The sequence below is a fragment of the Siniperca chuatsi genome, linkage group LG14, assembly GCF_020085105.1.
Source record: "Siniperca chuatsi isolate FFG_IHB_CAS linkage group LG14, ASM2008510v1, whole genome shotgun sequence".
Lineage (NCBI taxonomy): Eukaryota > Metazoa > Chordata > Actinopteri > Centrarchiformes > Sinipercidae > Siniperca > Siniperca chuatsi.
This window is the reverse complement of record NC_058055.1, coordinates 13,412,375-13,434,302: the sequence shown is the minus strand read 5'-3', so window position 1 is coordinate 13,434,302 and position 21,928 is coordinate 13,412,375. Positions and strand designations below refer to the sequence as shown.

General features: G+C 39.4%; 1 protein-coding gene across 1 annotated transcript; it reads left to right on the top strand.

Annotated features, from left to right (window-relative positions):
- Nucleotides 1–2,532: 2,532 nt before the first annotated feature.
- On the top strand, nucleotides 2,533–20,275 carry pitpnab (phosphatidylinositol transfer protein, alpha b). Its single transcript, XM_044221527.1, has 12 exons — nucleotides 2,533–2,774; nucleotides 7,144–7,174; nucleotides 10,627–10,772; nucleotides 11,899–11,990; nucleotides 13,077–13,084; nucleotides 13,374–13,448; nucleotides 14,018–14,101; nucleotides 14,214–14,291; nucleotides 14,891–15,001; nucleotides 15,458–15,580; nucleotides 15,767–15,849; nucleotides 16,394–20,275. Exons 1-11 carry the CDS (start codon nucleotides 2,758–2,760, stop codon nucleotides 15,812–15,814), a joined length of 813 nt encoding a protein of 270 aa, XP_044077462.1. The 5' UTR covers nucleotides 2,533–2,757; the 3' UTR covers nucleotides 15,815–15,849; nucleotides 16,394–20,275.
- The last annotated feature ends 1,653 nt before the right edge of the window (nucleotides 20,276–21,928 follow it).

The following is a 21,928-nucleotide window of genomic DNA, read 5'->3' as shown; positions in this document are numbered from 1 at the left end:
ATTAATGTCCTTTTGAGATTTGTGAAGTTTTGTAATTTGTGCTTGTATCTGAAGTTTGTGTTTATATTTATGAGAAAATGAAGTATAATTTGAGAAAAGGTGTAAATAAAATAGAACAAATTTGCTGTTGTTTTAGGTTGTTGTGCAACCAACCAGCAGAGGTCAGTATAGCAGCATGTTTTTGAGGGCCATCACCAGAGGCACCAGAAGAAACCAGGGTACATTTTGATCCTTAGGCCTAATTGCAACTGAATTATAGTTACGTTTACTGAATATTTGATACACAAACACCAGGATTTGAAACAGACTGTCAAAGAAAAGAAACTCATTACCCAAACATTTAAACCGACCTGAAAAACGTAGACACGCTTTCTGATCTACATTGAGACAAATTTTTGTTTTCAACACACACCATTCTTTAACTAATTTAATTCTTTAACACAATTTTCATATGTAACGTGTTATATTTATCTAGAGAGTACTCAAATGTAAAATGCTAATCTACTTTAACAACAGTGTTTAAGAACAGGGTGTCTCCCGACTCCATGTCCCCCAGGAAGCTTGTTCAGAGGTGAGATTAAGAGTTATTCTGAACAGAGTTTTTCTACCAGATGTTCCCGGCACTCTCTCACTACATGTTTGGTTTTACCAGGTCTGTCAGCGCTCCGCTCTGCCACCTGATACTACACTCCAGCAGATGGTTATCACTTGACACCTCAGCCCCTCTCGTCACCTGAGAATAGATCTGAGAACGTCACTCACATCAGGGACAGTGGCTCCTGGAGCTCTGCTGGCCTGCCGCTGCTGCTGGTGAGGCAACTGTCCGATGGCTGGCCAACCCCTGTGGTTTGTTCAGGTACACAGTTCAAAGAAGCAACATGATGCCACTGGCTTATAAACTCTCTGTAAAGCAAGTAGTGGGCCATTCACATCATGTTCTGTTGAACAATTTGACCATATACTTCTAAATTATAAGAAAAAAGTGCATTTTTTCTGTTTTGCTTTATACGATCATATGAACCAATGAGACAAATAGGAGAAAAGGAAAAAGGCATTTGGGCAATTTACAGTAAGAACACACTTTATCAAAACAAGCAGGCCAAACCATATGATTTAAAATTGTTGATTATATCCAGCTAATGTTCTATTGACATATACAATCATTCTAAATGAATATAAATAAATATAAATAATGGAAACCTGCTATTGTTAAATGACATTAAACCTGACTGAACTCATGCTGGCAACCCTGAGTGGATTGTTCTTCACAATGCAGCTCTACTTTGCAACAAGTGACTCATGAGATAGACAGACAGACAGACACTGTCAGGATGTATAAGCGGTCCTACAGATGAGAAGACAGTGAAATGATAAGCGGATGATGGCAGACGGATACAGATGCGCTATAAATACAGCAGCATGCAGTGCGCTGTTACGTAATTTTAGACTCACACACACGACCTTTCATTCCGCGATCTCCGGGACTTGGGACTGGATTGGGGACTTGTGATGTCTTGTCATCGCATCACGCGCCATCCTATAGACCCGTGGGTGGTGGACAAAAGCGTGGTCAGGGGACCTCCGTGGGGTCCTTGAGAGAATTATAGATCAGCCTGCAATTCCCATGTGGGTTTATCAGGATGACTGTACTAGCCCCCCACGATTTCATCTTATGGTCGTTATTGGAAACACACCGCCAGAAATATATTTCGTTTATATAAGTCGCTGTGATTTAAAACAAATGATTTCATGTCAGTCATCAGTGACAGATAGTCTATCTAGTGGACGGGAATGGGTTTGGGATTTCTGGAGGCAGATAATCACATTAGATGCGGGGACTTTGTTTAAAGGGCTTAGAGAGCTGACGCACCGTGCGTCTGTGCCAGCGGTGGTGGTCCCCGTGTCATGCCCATATATACTCTGATGGTGAATAACCACGCTTCAACGTCACAGTGCCTGCGATGACGCAGAGGGTGTAACACACGCTCAAGAAAAACGGTCCAGAGAAGCTCATTTGGCCTGTGCCATCTATTTATTTTTGGTGGTTTGTCTGATGTTTTGTCGGTCTGCTCGTACTTTATTTGATTCATTATGAGTCTGCTTTATATGCTTTGTAACCTGCTGTCTTGGCCACTCCTTTAAAAAGATCCTCTTCTAGTTAAATAAAGTTGGGATATATAATATTCCTATAGAAACGAAATTTCATTTCACCTTTAGTAGCCTATCTACAGGTTGAATTACAAATAAACTTTATATTATTTTATTTTTGCTCCCAAGTCTGGCGTTTTTCGTATAGGGTAAAAGAGAGTCAGTATGGGCTGTTCCAAAATCAGCAGACCATGCAGTTTTATAGACGTATATTGTCAATGCCAATTTTTAAAAAGTAGGCCTATAGTTATTTAGACTATTATATATCTATAAAACTGGATGGCTCACTTTAGCCCTTTCAGGCATTATGTCTAGGCTGCATGGACCCACCACAACCACAAAGCACCCCCTGGTGAACCATCCTTTTCTGTGTGTAGTCTGTTCTGCACAGGCCTCGGTGCTCTGCGCGCAACAGCAACGCCGCGCCGCGGCCCAGATCAGGAAGTGAATTTGAAGAAAATAAGCGACTGTGGAGGTAGAATGACATAGAGGGGGAGAGGTGGGAGAGAAGCAAGCGGAGAAAGAAGAGACTATCGGAGGAAGGGATCGACCCTGTTTCTGGACCTGTATTGAGCTGCTTCCCTCTGGGATATACTGCACCGCCAAAAAATGCTCATAAAGGAATTGTAAGTAGCTGTGTGTGCATGTGTGAGTGTGTGTGTGTGTGTGTGTGTGAGAGAGAGAGAGAGAGAGAGAGGAGGATGTGTGCGCGTTTATCCGTCTGGTTTCGCAGCGCTGACATTGTGGCCAGTCGCCCGAGAGTGGAATTACAAGAGTGCCGCCAGGGTGATGTCGACATCCCGTATCTGCTTGATTCCATGTCCGTCATCATTTTTCATGCATACGACACTCCATCACCTTAAAGCATTCACCGAATAAACCGAGATATTAAAGCGGCGGCCGTAGTTGCATCAGCAGCCAGCGCAGGCATGACTGTGCCCTTCACATTTTGCATCACAAGCCTTCAAGTGAACTCGGGAGGCTTTCAGTGTAGTAGTGACAATAAAATGTCCTTTGCTCTGGTGCTAAAATGACGGATGCTCGAGAGGAGTGGTGGTGCTGAGGGGAGAGATTGCTGGTGTAAGCCGCGCCGCGCCGTGCCAGCGTCCATCCCGCTATGGCCATGTTATTGATGCGCGGTGAAGGTGAAACGACTGAAGGGAGCATTCCGACATTTATCTCAGGAGGAATGGAGATAGCGAGGTGTTGAGAGGGAGTCCGGGTTGAGGGGTGCTCAAGGGGAGAAGGGGTAGGAGCAGGCAGGTACGGGTGGTGGTTGCAAGGCTTTGGCCAAAATGGCAAATGGCGAGGTTTTGACGCACTAGTCAGACATTTCAGTGAATATGACAGCTGGGCCGAAGGGACGCGATGGCACGTAAAGTAGAATCGTGCGTGCAAAGGGAAAGATTTGGGGATTTTGACACGTTACTTTAACACATTGCTTTTGCAGGCCTCAGTGTACTGTAAGGATAACCGACTGAGGCCTGCTCAGTATCAGCTGCTCGTTAGAATAAAGGTAAGGCAGATGAATTGGGATGATATTGGCCTCCAAATAAAATTTAAAAAGAATCTGATATTAGTCATGGTTGTCGACTTCAGACAGGATGGTGGTTCTTAACTGGTGTCAGTGCACACCACATTCATTTTTGCCTTAAGGGGCTCGTGACCCACCTGTAAAAAAAAAGTCATCAGTCTGGTTACCATCAGGGTTTTAGTGTCACAGTATAGTTTCAGGTGATTTTTCTTTTGCCCTCTTTTCTATATAATATTTCAAATATCTTGGTTTCCCCCTATTTTTGAATTAGAAATGTATTTTCACTGTTTTTATCGCAATTATATGGCAAGGTCAGAGCAATACTATAAATTGGCACACATTTCAGCTATTGGCAGCTTCAGCCTAAAAATAACACCTGATCTCAAAAAATCTTTGTTGACCAGAATCTGGCTTAAATGGGCATACATTTATCCACATCCATTATTGCTTGATATCTCACCACATGTATTTAATCAATTAATGGCCCAGCACAAAAAGCTCAGGATGAGAGTGATGGCACGGCTAAAGATCTGAAGTTATTAGGGAGAGCCTGGGTCTCAGCAGTCTGCCTGGAAATTAATTAAATCGGTCACAATTAAATGCTCAATTCACTTATATCCACTGTCAACACACAGGCACACTGGCTTGTACATGCACATACACCAAGACACCATCATGGGGGTCAAGAGTGAATTGATTGATCCATGTCCTGCTGTAGTACAGACAGAGTTTTATTTTTTTACTCTGTACTGCTCACCTGAACCACTGACCTACATCACTTCTGGTCCACTTTTTCTCCACTTCCATGAGCTTTGGCAGGTGTACAGCAACACAGGAGCCACTCGGATCAATATATGATGTGATGAAGGAAATAGAAGCAGAGAAAGAGTAGAGACAGACTGAAAGGGGGATAAGACAAGAAGACAGGAAAGATATGCAATGCAGGAGAGAAGAGGGGTGTTTGTTTTCTGAAGCAACAGAGAGACACCTGATCTTCCTGTCAAGACCGTTAGACCAAGGAGATTTGCAGAGAGAGAGAGAGAGAGAGAGAGAATTAACTTAGTGACTTTAGTCCTTGCTTAACTAAAGTCTAAATCCTGCTAAGTATTTCGATTTTTCTCTTTTTAACATATTTAGATACACACAAGACTATTTTTGGAACATCTGAGCATTATAAAGAAAATAAAAGATACACTGTAAATTCAATCATATTTGAATATTTTCATTTGACATCACAGACAGTTTTTCACTGTCTCTGCCTTTCCTGCAGCATCTGGTCTACCATCCAATGTCTGGCTGGGACTCAGACCCAGATTACATTCAGCAGCGAGTGGGATGCAGGATTATCTGAATTTAGGCATACATCACACAGTTACAAAACAATCAACAAAGCTGCACACTGTACATGTGCAGTATATGTGGTACAAAATGCAGAAAAAGGAGGTAGAGCAGTGTGTTAAAGCTGCAGCTCACATCTGTGTAATATGAAAGAGCTCGGAAATAGTGTGTGTATGAAATGAGTCTTTCTTCATATGTTAATACTGTATGTGTGTGGGTGGATCTATAAAGTGTACTGGGGCTACATTACCAAAGAATAAAACCAAAGAACTTCAAAAGTTGCCATAAACTTGCACCCTTGTGTCATTTTAACCAATTCAAGTCTGAGTTCTCTGTCACCTTCAATAACTTATAACCAGCAATGTTTTTTCCATAAATATAGATTTGTCAAATTGTCAAATTGTGATTATATTCATCATTCTTCATTGTACCAAGCTGAAGTACATCATTTTATTATTTTTGTTTTATTCCTCGCTGCTTGTAATTTAGACCAAGCTGCAGGAAGGGGTTTATTATATTACAGTAGAGCACATATTAGATCACATTAAGCAGTAATGTAGGAGTTACAGGCAAATGTCAGTGGGAATATTAGTAGTGATTTCTGATTAATGATAGCCAAAGCAACAGTGCTGATGTAACTTTAAACTCAACACATTAAACTACTTTTTTAAGTTCAGTTACCTCAAAAGTGAAACACTGAGCATCAGATCATAATGGTGAATGGCATTGTTTGTGTAGTGCAACATACTATATGCATACTCCTAGTTGTATGTTTCACTGGGCATTCTGTCACCCAGTCAAACTCTACAAAAAAATAGTTTGTTCTTGGCTCATTTTGAAAGAGTGCTGGCATGGATGTCATCATTATGTTGGTGGTGTGCGACTTATGTGACTATTTGTTAGCCAGCTCCATTTCCCAACACTCTTTTGTAAACATAGTGGCGAAACAGAAAAATGTTTGACACAGATAAAATATGGCAAAGGGCAAAACTGCAGGAACACATGAACCACAAAATCCAATTTGTATTTGAATAATGTCATTGTTAAGCTTTATTTATACAAGAGAAATGGACTGTGTACATACACCAGCTTATTTTACACTATTTTAGGTCCAGTACAACCACTGTTGGCCCCATGTGTGTTTATTTCCTACCCACTAGGAGGTGCCGATGTTCACCTTAACTGCAGAAACATTCAAGCATTTTTTGTAACTATAAAAAATTAAAATCTATAAAATCTGGGAAAATGCCAAGAAAATTATAGAACGTAATGAGCGCAGGGGCTGGATTTCATGTCTAAACAGCGCAGCAGAAATATCCACATAGATGCATGTTTCACATCTCAGTTTTTGATTTTGCTGTTTTCCTGCTTCAGTGAAGCACATTCTCATCTTCTCCTCAGAATAGATCATTTATTCTCTCCTGATGACTCAGTGTTACAGTGTCAAGTGAAATATGTGAATGTCATACTTAATAGGCTGTTTTTTTGTTCCGTTTGGAATCTGTGTTAGATTTTATTACCCTATAATTATTCTTAATAAAGGATAATGTGTCAAGCTTTGTCATTTACTTTGCAACAACATCAAAAGCAGTCTACTCTTCTGTAAGAGGTCAAATTCTTCTAAGAGCTAAGAACTTATAAAGTGCTTACCAATTAGAGTTGAAGGAAATCAGCGCCATAACTAACCCCCTGCTTGTACAGCACGCATAGTTCCTCATTACCAATCCCTGTTGGCTTACTCGAGCTCAGCTGAAGAGTCCTCTGAGACAGAATCATGGAAAAGACACATGTTTGCCAGATGATTGGTGTCCAGATCTGTATTGAGCTAAATGCCTAAAGGTCATGTTGTCAGTGTGTCATTCACAGGATTTCTCCAGGCTGATCCAGTTCACAGAGAAAGTTCATTATTACAAAATTAAAGCATGATGAATGTCATATTGCGATGCCTGTAATTTATTACAGACAAAAACAGCAATCATACCACATGAAACACTGTCAGCAACACTTAGATTTACAAAAAGCCTTCCTACCTTAAAACTAGTACAATGAGCACAGTTCAGGAGGAGCAAAGTTTTGGTTTGATTGTTACTTACTGAGTAACTTCCTTTCCCCTTCTCTTCCAGTCGAGTGATTCTTCCTATCTCTGTGGAAGAGGTAAGTTTGATTTCCTTATATTTCAGTGTGTGTGTGTGTGTGTGTGTGTGTGTGTGTGTGTGTGTGTGTTAGCTACAATGGCTCAAGGCTAAGCTTTTGTTATCTGATTCTTTGGTTCATTGTATTCGGAAAAGTGAAGCACAAGTGCCTGCCATCACCAAAGCTGCTCTTTTTTGGATGGCCTTTGGACTTTTATATGTGTTTATATTTAAGTTGGGCTTGTGTTCTAACACATACATAAGACTTTTTATATTTTCAAGAGTGCCATATCACATATCCACTCTGTGCAAAGAAAAATATGCAGCAGTGATCACCTCGTAAGAAAAACTCTTGTTATCTTGATATTTTACAGCTCTGATGAGCAGCCATCATATTAAAGAGGGTTCCAATCAGATAGACCATTGAATCAACACAGTCATCACAGTCATTCACTGTCCTCTTTATATATTCTTTACATACATGTGTATTTGTCACATGTATAAAGGGAATATATTGGAACATCTTCCTAATACTGAGTCGCAGCCTCTTTTCAAAGCTTTGAAATCTGTAATCTTTTTTTCCATCAACATCTCTGTTGTGACTGGTATTAACTTTAAGAAACTCAAACAGGGATAATGAGTTTTACCTAGTTTCATCTCATTGATGTATTTCATGAAAACCGCATTGTCGCTGCCACAATATTGCCTCATCAGTCATAGGATGTCAAGAAGCCAAATCTGAGCCATGAAAATATCTTCTGATTGCTCAGATATGTGCTTATGCTGATATATTTTCATTTTCATTCCAACTCAAAGCCACAAGGCAGTGGATGGAGCAATACGTCCCACTGATTTCTTCCACTGGCATTTCCTCTGGCTTATGGAGGCTTTAGACATGTTGCGTCTCATTAATTGTGTGTGTTTGTAGCCTTTATCTTTATCATATATCTACATAATGAGGCAGGTTTCCTCTAGAGCAGCTGGTCTGGAAATTGTGTCACAGTCAGCATGCTATGTCATAATTAGAAGCTAGAAAAGTACTAAAAGAGTATTATTTATAACTAAAATGTGATCCACAAAGCCTCAGTACAGTTGAGTTACGCCCCCTGTCTCTGGAACCACATGTTCCCCCTCTGTCCGTGAATCACATCCCTCCAGAGCTTCATTCTCCCTGTCTCTCTCTCCACATCCCAACTCTCTGAAGCAGCAGTCAGTTATTTGCCACCAAATACCAGATATGGAGGTTTGCACTTTAGGGATGTAGTGAGTCAATTCATCACCAATTTCGATTTGATTTCCATTCTTTCACTTTTTGCTCACAAGTCGATTTGATTCGATTTGATATTTTCAAAAAGCACAACAGCTGTATACTCAAAGGGGACGACTATGGATTAATCTCTTTGAACAAAGGTTTAGTTTTGGGGAGTATATGTTGAATGAGACTGTTCCAGCTGTCCCCTGAATCATTTACTGAATTTAATTTTCTGTCTGTTAACTTCCTGCCAGGGGTCAATTTTAACCTGAAGCTTTATCAGTGTTTTATTTTGTGAAAGAAGAAAGTTCTGGTATAACTGGACATGGCCTCACCCCACAAGGCAAGGTTGAATTATATTTGTCCAACACTGTTACCCAGGAGGCTTTGCTGTTCCTGCATCCCATTTATTTAGTGGGCAGTTGCGCTATCTGCTGCTGAATTGAGGAAACAGTCTCCAGTTTGCGTTTGACTTTCTTTGTGTTGCTCACCAGGTGTGTCTAGTAATTGAATCCATCATGGTCACAATTATTCCTTCTCTCCAAAACATCTTAGTGTTCACATTATGTAAAGGTCAATTAAACCTGTTTAGCACAGGTTATCTGGGTCTTTGTCCCTTTGTCTTTCATTGCTGTTGCTGTGGAGGAGTAACCTTTTAAATGCACATTGGTGGTCAAAAGGCCAAGGTTAAAAGGAGCAGTCTCTGAATAGTGACTTGTGTCTAATCAGTTCTTGTTTGCCTAAGACCTGTTACTGGTTAGGGACATCTGCTCCTAGAGCTTTGAAATTTCCTCCGGACAGTCAAATTAATGGATATAGGAGAAAACCTAATGTTCTTGATGGAGAAAAATCAATGTAACCATTTCATACCATTAAAATAGACTTATTGCAGATGTTTTTGGTTGCAGTAATTGCAGAAAAGTGAAAACTGCAGCTACATTTACAACCAGCTGACATTATGGCGCATACAGTACTACATTTACATATAGGAGGTGATTTTATATAGTGTTTCGTTGTCGTTTTAGGTGAAGAAATCTACCACAGGCTTAATCAAGCACTTGTATTCCTTAAACAAAAACATTTGAGCAATCCAAAACATTGATGTTGTACCAACATTCAAACAATCCAGTGTAGAAGATAAAGATAAACCAATTTCATCACAGACAGCAGCTTCAACTGTTCACAAATCATTACATGCGCAAGACTTGTGATGGTTTTAAAATTGTTTCTATTTAAATCATAGTTTATTTGTACCTTTGTGCTACATTTGTACGTTTATTGTACTCGTCAAAAGCACCAGAACAGATAAATAGGTAGATTTTAAAAAACTTCTATTAATTTTTGTTATCTTTTGTTTTCCCTTATTTCTTGGCTTTTTACAGTGTTGCATATGCTCTGTTATGCTGTGTTCAATTTATCTGTTTCCATGTTTCATTTATCCAAAACAATGTCAAATCCACTCTGGTTACTAGATTGTGTGTTTTGTACAATCTGTAAAGATGAAGTGTACAAGTTGACCACAGTGGACGTTGTTGTTGTGTTATATCTGTGTAAACATGTAAAATATAATATACTCATGGTTTGATTTTACAGAATGGTGTTTTATATTAACATTGGAATAGAAAGAATAAATGTGATCTCACTCCTGTGAAATGAATAGAATAATTCTGACTACATTGACTTGTTCCATCTTTGTAACGTTGTAAGTGTGTCTGTCCTCTGCTCCAGCTTTGCGCAGAGGTTACATGGTGGATTAGAGGTGATTAAGAAATGAAAGGAACCATTGTCCTGTGTTTTAACACTCACATGCATACTCAGGAAGATAGGGAATGAGAGAAAGAGAGGGCTGAAAGAAGGAGAAGGTGTACAGTTTGTGGAAGAGGAAACAAACTGGGTGCAACAAAAAAGTTGACGGAACAAGATGACAAACAAAGAGTGTGTGGGAGAGATTATGAGGATTCAGGGACAAGGAAAGGAGAAGGTAGCGATCAGGAAAATGATGAGAAGAAAAAGTAATCCACCACTTAAGATTGAAATGGATGAGCTGATGAAATACACGTGAAAAAAAGAAAAGGATATTTGTATGTGACTGTGAAAGCTCACTCATCTACAGGATAATACATGGCAACTCCTACATGCATTAATCAAGGGAGGCTTGAGGGAAACAGCTCCTTATTTCTCCCTTTAAACACACTTTCTACCCTTTTGTCTCTCTTTTTCAGTACCAGGTCGGCCAGCTGTACTCTGTGGCTGAGGCCAGTAAGAATGAGACGGGTGGAGGAGAAGGAGTGGAGGTGCTAAAAAATGAGCCCTACGAGAAAGATGGAGAGAAGGGACAGTACACACACAAAATTTACCATTTGCAGAGGTAAGCAGTTGTCCAACAACTTCACTCAGGAAGACTACTTTATTCAATTCTGCCTCGAAGCCACATCTCTTATGGCTCCTATCCATTCATATATTTTTCTGCTTCAGTCTATTATCCCATCACTTTAAAGTCTTCTTCCTGGTTCACTCCATGCAGTCTAATAAGCTGAAAACAGCCACTACTTTTTATGGAAAAACATTTTGGGAAATAAGCTTATTTGCTTACTTACCAAGAGTTAGATGAAAAGAGTGATACCACTCTCATGTGTGTACAGTATGAAGCTACGGCCAGCAGCCAGGTTAGCTTTGCCTTGCAAGACTGGAAGCAGGGGGAAACCTGGCTCTGTTCAAAGTTTAAATACGACTAAGCCATGCTAGTGGCTCTGTGAGCCTGTACTTACAGTTGTGGTGCTTTGAGCTAAATGCTAACATTAGCATGCTAACATAGGCACAATGACAATGATAACATGTTGATGTTAAGGAGGTATAATGTTGACCATGTTCACCATCTTAATTTAGCATTTTAGCTGTTTCCCCTGTTTCCAGTCTTTATGCTAAGCCAAGCTAAGCTAATCACCTGCTGGCTGTAACGTCATATTTAGTGTCAACTTAACTGCATATAAAGGGTGCTGCTGCCAGCTCCTGACACTGATGCCAAAATCTGACGACCTCCTTCGTGTAAAATGTTGGATCCCACCAGGATCATGGAGAGAAGCGATGTAACTTGCCAAACCAGAAGGCATATAAATGGTTATGTTTAGGTATTTAGACACCTTGAGATGGTAAATTTTACATAAAAAGTTCCAAATTCTATGTTTAGATTAAAATTAGAGAGCACTGGGGTCAGGTAAAGGTTTGGTGTGGTAAGGTTGTGGCAAGAATGTGGGCAGGACTTGTGTTTCTGTCCATATCTGTGATCCATAAGAACCCCAGTGTCAAGATCATCAAGATGATAGTCTAGCGTGTTATTTTACTGACCATGCATTTGGACCATATTCCTTTAATCACACAGTGTGCACCAAAATCTAGTCTGATTTTATATGCTTGGTACATATGTACTAATCTCTCCTGATTAAAATATAGTTAAATACCCTGGTTTGTTCTCTCTTCACTCCTCTGTCCTGCAGTAAAGTGCCGTCATTCGTCAGAATGTTGGCTCCGGCTTCAGCCCTCAACATCCATGAGAAAGCCTGGAACGCATACCCATACTGTCGCACAGGTAGCGCACGCACGCACATGCACACACACACACACACACACACACACACACACACACAGAAACCTTGTACTAGCACACAAAAATTCAAAAAGCATCATCATTCCAAGCTCTGTGTAAAAGCAATTATGATTAGTGAATTACATCTGCGTTCATGTTTTTTTTTCTTCATTATTTTCATACTATGGCACCTGTTCAAATTAAAACCCTAGACTTTTTTTGGCCATACCTGACTCTATGAGCTCTTTAGCGGTACACTAAAAGTAACAATTGTTGTCAACATTGTTGGTATTTAAGTTTTTATTGTTTTTTTTAAAGAAAGAGTTTGTACATGGCAGCAAGAAAATCTTCGTATCATTTCAGGGTTACAGGAGTAGGCACTATTACTGCAGCAATCATACCCACCATAATAACTGAAAATGCACATTTTGATATATTTGGTATTTCAGATCTGTCCCCTAATAAACATAAAACAGGAGTCAGAGGTATTTCTGAATCAAACCAACAACCCAGGACTTTGATAACTGTTGTCGACATAGTTGATTTAAAAGGAGCTTTTTGCTAAAGTAAATAATGATGCTAAACAATATCTTCTGCACTTTAATCCTAAAAAAGTGTGAATACAATTGACTCAAATTACTTAGAGGTCACATAGATGATGATCTGTCAAAGCGATTGCCTTCTTCTGGGTACCTCTCTCTCCGTATCTCTGTGTATGTGTCTCTGTCACCTTGAAGGAGTTGTTGAATAATTAACTGTATGTCCAGTGAGAAGAGCCATGCAATCACTCAAGCCTCTCAGGCTGAGCTCTCTCTCTCTCACACACACACACACACACACACACACACACACACACTACCAGCTGCCAGACAGCCATCTGTCATACAAACACACGGACAGTAAATAGCACAACCTGAACCAACACACACAATACTCACTGACAAATATTGTTGAACAATTCCTCTTGACCTCTGTCCCCCTTGATTCTGTAAATGCTATTACATTTCTCATATGTTCTTCAGCTGTATTATTTTCTCTCTCTTCTCTCTCTCTGGTTGTTCCTGCGCTTTCTTTCATCTGGCCCCGCAGTTATCACTGTAAGTATTTTTTGTTTCTCTTGTGCTTAAAAATGTCATATGTGTTGACACAAAGGACACATTGATGACCATAGAGGGAACAAATTAACCTGAAAGCTGAGAAAGAAATTTGATCTATTTCAGTGACACAGCAGCAGCAGGGATAGTCAGACACCATTATGTGTGTGTGTGTGTGTATGAGAGCAGGAGACTGAATCAGTTGTATTTTATGGTTTTCCACTTGCTTACATATTAGTCTGTAGACTTACTATTCCCTCTTCACTCAGGATTATTTCTCTTTTCTCTGCAGAACGAGTATATGAAAGATAACTTCCTGATCAAGATTGAGACATGGCACAAACCTGACACGGGACACCTTGAAAATGTAATTAGTACAGACTGTAATGAGCCGAGGAGGTGCATGTGTGTGTTTGAGCAGAAGGAGTAATTTTTTATGAGCATGTTTGTTGTTTTTGGGATGACTTTAAACAATGCACATGGCAAAGAAGTGCTCATTTTACACCACGAATGGTTGATTTTAAATCATACTGTATCCCACACCTTGTACGGGTGGTGTTCGTTTATTATCCATTTTATCCACTGCTAGCTGTGTAGTGCCAACATTTCCCACTGCTTCTGTCTGTTTACTCGTTTTCTAATCAAACACTGCTTTATGAATTCTTGCGCAGGACATACTGAAACAATCCCCTAGTTATAGGCTCCCATAATTACCTTGGGACAGTGGCCCTGTATATAAATGAATATGAATATGATCATTAAAAAAAAACTACAAGCATGCAAAGAAAAATGTATCGCCCATGTATAATTTTCTGACTTTTCACACTTTCAAAAATATTTTTACCCTAAGCCTCGTGTTCCTGTCTCTGTTGTATGTGGGCCGCCTGCAGAGACTTGTGCCTGTATTTAGCTGTGTGCTCTGTGGTTCTGTTCCAGGTACACGGTTTGGATGCAGAAACCTGGAAGAAGGTGGATGTAGTCTATATTGATATAGCGGACAGAAGCCAAGTGGAGCCAAAGGTGAATATGCTTAGCTCAAGATCCATACTGAGACGATTACAGCAGCTAGATCTCTTACTTCTTGTGTCACCTCACCCATGATGTTCATTCTGATTTTCTCGTCTCTCTCCAGGACTACAAGCCAGAGGAGGATCCTTGCAGGTACAAGTCAGTGAAGACAGGTCGGGGCCCTCTAGGACCAGACTGGAAGGTACAGCGTCTTGTGAATTTCTCAGTTGGTTGGGACACATCTGAAGCCACTGAAATTCATGATAAACAAATACCTCCAAAATAAAAAATACCACTTGCACTAATATTTGTTGCTTAGCAACTATGATGTTTAGTCAGTGTTGAAATACTTGGTACAGGACAAACATTTCATCATAATGTAACCAGGGCCATAGCTACTTTTGAGGGCACTGAGGTCATGTTTTCCTGGGAATTTGTGGGTTTTAGCAACCTGGGGGGAGTTACATCCTATCAACTACAACCACACGCTAGCAGTTGGTGGATATTCTAGTATTTTTTTTTAACTCACTATATTTGAATTTGTCTATTTTAGACCAACAAAGTAATAAATAAGTAGATCCATACATAAAGGTTTTAGTATTTGTTTATCAGTGTAATTGCTGGTAGTGTGGAGAAAGACCATTTACGGTGGCATGTAAGGAAATTAAATTTACAGAAAAATACAAAATTACTCACGACCTCAGCATTTCTAAAATCGTGGCTACGGAACTGAATGTAACTGATGATTAAAAACTAAATATGAATAGAAAATAATGAGCATGTATATTTGTGCACTTGCAGAAGGAACTTCCTAACAAGAAAGACTGCCCACACATGTGTGCCTACAAACTGGTCACTGTCAAATTCAAGTGGTGGGGCTTGCAAAATAAAGTGGAGAACTTCATTCAAAAGGTTTGTGGTGGACATACCACTTTATGATCTTTATGACATCCAGGTAGCCACAGGTCAAAGCCAGCTACTGAGGAGGGATTGTTGACAACAAACTGTTTAACATGATGTTGGTCTTGCAGGAAATCTTTGCTTTATTTGCCTTCCTGGACAGTCCTCGGTTGTGTGTGTGCATGTTAAGGACTGGTGCCATAGTGTCTCATATCCTGTGCATGCATACAGTGCATACAGTGTGTCACTTCTTGTTAGCTTGAGGTAATGGTAGAAATGTACCACTCGCTATAATGCCGTACATATGGGCTGCACCAGCCTCTAGTGGATAAACAGGGTAAAGCAGGATGGAATTAAACATCTTTGATCTTCAAACAGCTTGATTAAATCATTTGCACTTAAAAATTCACTTTCCTTTCTTCAAACCACAATATGACTTTCTCTTTATCCTGCTTTGTTGTTTCACAGCAAGAGAAGCGTTTGTTCACTAATTTCCACCGTCAGCTGTTTTGCTGGATCGACAAGTGGATTGACTTGAACATGGAAGACATTCGTCGCATGGAGGACGAGACGCGCAGGGAGCTAGATGAGGTAAGCAAAACAACTGACCAGGACAGATTCTTGAAGATCTGATTTCTTCTGAAGTGTTTTATTCCCGAATCAGTAAACACATTAGTAAAACAAAGTCATTTAGATTCCTGATGACATGCACGCTATGTTTGAATAAGAATGTGAATTATCATTCAGTATATGTTTTGTTTTTCTTGTGTGCGTCAGATGAGAGTGAAGGACCCAGTGAAAGGGATGGTGGCTCTAGAGGACTGAGGTTGTGTTGGACCGTGAATGCTGCTGCTCATCAGGTGAGAGGACTTTGACTGTCTGTGTAGACGCATTCTTTTAAATATATATTGATTTCCATTTACAATGATGAGCTTCTTGGTTGAAGAGCTGTCTGCTGCTGCTGGAAACAAAGCCAATGAGAGCGGTGAGAGTGAACCAAAACAATAAAGTTGTGGGCCAGAAAACCAAAATAATGAGGTAAAAAATGCTAAAAAGCTCCGTAGAGCTGAAGGGATCTGCAGAGTGGGGCGATAATTATCTGTGGGTTTGTCACTACAAGTGACCCCTTTCACATTACAAGTAGACATTTGATCCATTGTTAATATGAAAATATTAATTAGTGTAGCTTTAAGAGCTCTTGATCAAAAAATGTGTGTTAAAATGTGATTTAAAAAACTCCTAAATATCAATATCGGCCTTCAAAAATCCAGTGTGGGTCAGGCTCTAAATCTGATTAGATTTTAGAGAGGCGTGCCAGTAAATAATCATATTAATGAGAAACAAATGCCATGACATTAGACTGTACCTCTTGTTCATGCTCTTACCTCTTTCTATCTCTTTCAGACCAGAATACCCAGACACCAGCGGATTCACATCCTCCTCCTATTCCAACTGACACAACATCTGACCGGCCGGTCCAACCCCCCCCCCAAATACAGTCTGGTTTTCAGGGACCTGGACCCAGTAAACTCCCAGTTTCCAGCTGATCTCCTCCACCACATCCCACCTCCCTTGAGTCCCATCCATTTCTATTTGTTTTTCCATCCAGTCTTATTAACTGCTCTGAGGCCTCCAGTAGCAACAATATAGATCTTGTCAGTCAGTCCTCTCTTTCTCTCTCTGTCTCTAAACCATTCTAAACTGCAGAGAATAGTGTTATTTATCTCTGCAATTTAGGATGTATTTTTATTTAAGATATCCCAATGGTGTATATATACAGTATACCATATATCGGGGAGCTGAATAATTATATTGAAATATATATATATATATATATATATAAAAATATAAATATATATAAACAGGGTTTTTAAAATGATTTTGTCTGTAAGTTTGTCTGTGGATGTTTACTTTTTCCAGACCAAGCTGTATCTGCTCAGTGTTGAGTTTTGATCCTGATTTTTTTTTTTAATCTGTCATAGATTTCTCTCCATTTGTGTCATTCTTTATGCAGTGTTTCCTTTTGTTGTTCAAATCAGTTTGCAAGTCTACAAACCGCAGCTGCAAGGTCGGGATTGTGCTGAGAGTGTTATGTTGTCTCTGCTATACTCCTGACCTACCAGATAGGATTTATTTCCAGTATCTCCCTTAGTATGTTGAGGCATTCATTGGCTTTTCTGCTGCTTTGTGAGTTTGTGTGGGCGCGCTTCTGTTTGTGTGTGTGTATATGTGTGTTTCTGTAGCTGTAGTCTGTTTCCCGCCATTTTTCTTTCACCGGATCATTTCTAACTCTTCAATTTCATCCGACTGTTCAAACGGATTGCTTGAAAGTGCAGTAATTGAAGATCATTTCAGAATTAAAACATACAGTAATGCGCACACACATACACAGACTGAGATAGTACACAAGGATACAAGTAAAATGTATCACTCTGCAAAGGGAAATGCACAGTAAACCAGCGATAAATGAGTATGTCTCTCTTTTTTCTTTTTGTCTGACAGTCTTTCTGTCTACAGACTTTGCATCCTTTTAACTGCAAAACTCATTATCATGGCTGTGATTTTACCATTAGCAGCCATCATGGATATACAGCTCCTCTCGCTTACTGTAGATAGATAAAGGGTTCTTTGAAAGTAAAACTGTACACGATCTGCATCAATTCTTGCCCTGTCAGCCATTCTGTCACCTCCAGTGGATAAATGGTCTTATCCAGCGATAGCAATAACTACCATGACACGTTGGTCTCTCCTTTATCATCGCAAATATATCTTACTCTTATCCTGAGAACAGTTTTAGTGAAGCAGAGCCCAAGCTGAAAGTCAATGGTTAAGTTGTTGATAAATTATTTATTAAATGCTGGCTTTATTGTGTTTGTCTTTGGATGAGCCGGGTTTTCTCCTGCTGGAATCTGAAGCCTGTTATTTGTAATAGTGTGGTTTTTCGGTATATGCATGAGTGTACATGAGTGATGTACAGTAGCGTGTCTTTGAAGACATCTGATGCTGGCTGGGTAAAGAAGGGAGGAAGTAATGGCGCTAGAGGAGTGATAACAGCAGGCACTAACTGTCTTCCTCTTGTTGACGTCTGTCTGGCCTCCTTTATACTTTTATTATCCTCTTTTCCATCATCTGTTTACTTTCCCTCCACATCTTTTAACTGTGTGGAAACTTTAAAGAGCAAGCAACAGATAATGTCAGAAGACCAATACCATAATACTGATTTAGGTCATCCGTCTGCAATTAATACATTTGGATCAACAGAACAAGTAGATAATTATAATGTTTCTTTCTGTCTAAGAACTTTAAGTGCAGGGGTTTGATTAATTTGATGCCTAGATTTTTGCATAGAAGATGTTAAAAGCAGACCTTTTGCACTAATGAGTTAATATTAATTAATGTTCAATTAAATATAACTACTACTTCTACTACTTTATGTAGTTATTTTTTTAAACATTTTACTGGTCTGACCCTTGTAGCAACTGCAGCTACAATGGCAGCTGACCTTTTGAAAAGTTTGGTCAGTCTGGAGAATAATTCAGAAGAAGAAATGCAGTGTATAATCAGATAAATTCAGTCTAACTCGTGACATGAAGGAGCCAAGCAAATTATTATAGTCAAATAAATTCCTATTATATCTTTTTTTATTTTTCATAGTTCACCATAACCCTGAGTTGCTCATAGAATTGGTGAGAGCAGCACTGATGCCAGTCTTCCAGTGCCTCTTGAATTACAATTGGTCACATATCACCATTTTGTCATCAACTTGACAAAATGCAGATGTTTTCCAGCTGATTTCTGGCAGCTGTATTCATGTGTGTACTTCATGCATCATTTGACAGGATAATATTGGAGTAGTGTCATTAGCCTATACATTTATGTATTGTGTCTTAAGCCCAAGCACAGTAGCCAATCAATCCAAATTCAAATTTCTTTCATTGGCCATAAGGATACTAAGGCTTAAAAAGGCCATTAACAACTGCTCAGGGCATCATTGGCAACTGTTCAAGCGTAAAAGTTTAGACTTGCTTTGGAGAACCTTCCTTTATAACTTTTTTCATGTCCTTGTATGTCAGATTAAGTTTATAAACCCCATCACTGCAGGACATTTTCTGTTGCCTCCTCTTTAAAGACAACACTGGCCCTAGATGTCCAACCTTTCCACCTCTCTCTGTGTCCATCAAGCATCTCGCTCACTGTCTGTGATGGGGCTACCAACTGAACCATGGAAATTTGTGGATGTACTGTATGTACTGACTTTGTAAATAGTAAATAAATAAATGTAGATGAACACATATATATAGATCAGACTGTCCTGCCAAAACCTACAGCCTCCTCTTATTCCATATTCGCTAAACATTCAGCATCACACAGACCAGGAAATGTGAGGACATGTAGAGTTATAGTTGCTCAAATTTACTGCTAAAACATTTGCGAAATATTGTCAGCTGTAGACATTAAAACATATTGTAACAGATGACTTTGCTGCGGATTTTAGGATGCTCCAGCAAAGCAGTGAAGAGCTGAACTGCTGTGTGGTTTGTAGTTCGAGGAAAAAAAAATTTAAAGCGAAGCAAAAACCCTGTTCACTATTTCCTCTTCTTCTCACGTTCTTCCCTCACCTCTCAATGGCAGGACAGTGTATAGATATATATTTTTGTTCTGAGTGTTGTTGTACCTCTGTTGTCAGTCTCTGAACTACACTTGCGTCTCTCACTGAAAAGGAACATATAACGGCAGCTTGGGTCAGTTCATTGATCCACATAATTAGCTGATGGTGTCAGCCCTAAGTGGAGCCTCGGTGCAAGTTAGATTTTACCCTCCTTTGGTTACTGATGGGGATAGAGGGGAAACTATTCTACATTTAGGAGCAGCTTCAACCGGGTGCTGGAGGGTTGGAGTTTATAGCTACACATAAAAAAAAGCAACGACAATTAGATGTGGTTGTTTGAAAACAGATACTGACAGTAGGTGCATTTTAAGAGCCTGCAGATACCATACAAACTTGTGAGAGAACATGGTTTAACAGAGACAATCTCATAGATATTTGTTGTTAGATTCCTCGATTTATAATCAGAATATGAAACCAAATGATTCCACAATCCCAAACTGTTTTTAAAATTGTTAAATATCTCTTTCTCTCTTACTCTCTCTCTCACTCTGTTAACTTGTCTCCTGTTTTTCTTTCTTTTATTGTGAATTTGTGCCTTTTTGTCATCTTATCTTCCAATAACACTACTGTACATTGGAGACGTAAAGAAATGAATAAAAAGAAGCAAAGCAACTGTACATACGTTTTGATGCGAATGGGTTCTTTTACTGTGTGTAATGTATGTACGGTAACACAACAGCAACGAATCTCCTCACTTCATTACCATCGTGGCAGGTGTTACGACCCCAAGTTGGTCCAGGGGAGAAACATAAAACTAGATGAAGAATATGAGGAGTCGATTTGTTCAGTAATTCAATCTTTTATTGCCAGATATGGAAGCTTAAATGAGATATCAGGGAGAGCAACAAATTACAGTTGTCGCAACAAAGGGAGGAGGACCCAAACGCAAACAAACACACACAAGGCAAGGCAGGTAGGACGAAAGGAAATGTACTTGAGGCAGTGGTCATGAACAAGCTTACAGGCTGGCAACAGGAAGGCAGTCCAAACATTCAAATATTTTCAGAGGGCACGGCCGACTGATGATCTGTCTGGGCGTCGGTGGAGACTGCCGACTGAAGATCTGGATGATCTGCATATACTATACTGTTACTATTTTCACTTTATGCTCTGATTTTGTATGGATAAACTATACTGTAGAGCCTTGCAAATTGTTAAAAAGCAAGTCATTAATCAAATGGATGTTAAAAAGGGAGATTTAAAAAAGGTTTTACTGATTATAAATCAATTTATACAGCGAATGGACATAAATTGGATAGATCAAAGATGGGTTGACAAAATACATATACATTAAATACACAAATAAGCCCATTGAAATAATTTGTTGAAATGAACAAAGGTTAATTAAAACCTTGACATGTAGAATTTGAATAATTGTCTTTGGCGCCCCCAGTGTAAGTATTAAAAAAGACACAGCCACTACACACACACACATGCACAAACACTGTAGGCAGGGTAAAATCAATCAGGTTTGGATGGCAAAGATTATTTTAAATCCTGATTATGAGGCAGGGGAGGGGCCAGTACAGAGAGCTGCTACACAGTGTGTGGGTATCTGAGAGGACATCTTTTGAGCTACAAACCTTTATGAAGGTTATTTAGCTTATAAGTGTTCTTTAATTTTGTATCTCTATGTCTTTCTAAGAACAGAGAGTAAATCCTGGTTTTAAGCTGTGATTTTCTTCCTGCTCTTATTCATGCTTTTTTTGTGACTGTCTACTATATGAAAAATAAACAAAAATGTAATTGAAATATATGGTAAGGTACAGCTAACTAAACCCAAGTTAGGTTTCCTTTTGATTACAGGTCAAACAACTGGTAGAGTTCATGTCCCTCTCTCACCAACATAGACAGTCAAAGACATTTTAGTAACCCAGTTCTGATACCAAAGCAACCACAGCAAACAAGTGAAGGAATGCACCATACTTTCAAAATGAATAATTGTCATCATTCATCAGGAAAAGGAGCCTGATTGTATACTACTCTTTTGGAAAAATTTAAAGGAATAGTTCAACATTTTGGGAAATGATTATTTGCCTTCTTGCCGAGAGTTAGATGAGAAGATTGATACCACTCTCATGTCTGTATGTTAAATATGAAGCTAGAGCCAACAGCCGGTTAGCTTAGCTTAGCATAAAGACTAAAAACAGGGGGAAACAGCTAGCCTGACTGCCCAATGTTCGAAAAAAAATCCACCTAAAAGCATGTCAATTAACATATTATATCTAGTCTGTTTAATCCATACAAAAACTGAAATGAAAAAACAGCAC

Excerpts from the sequence above, each read along its gene's own strand:
- pitpnab (XM_044221527.1), top strand. Across the intron at positions 14,292-14,890 it reads CTCTAGGACCAGACTGGAAG|AAGGAACTTCCTAACAAGAA; the intron begins GTACAGCGTCTT and ends GTGCACTTGCAG. Across the intron at positions 15,581-15,766 it reads CGCGCAGGGAGCTAGATGAG|ATGAGAGTGAAGGACCCAGT; the intron begins GTAAGCAAAACA and ends TGTGTGCGTCAG.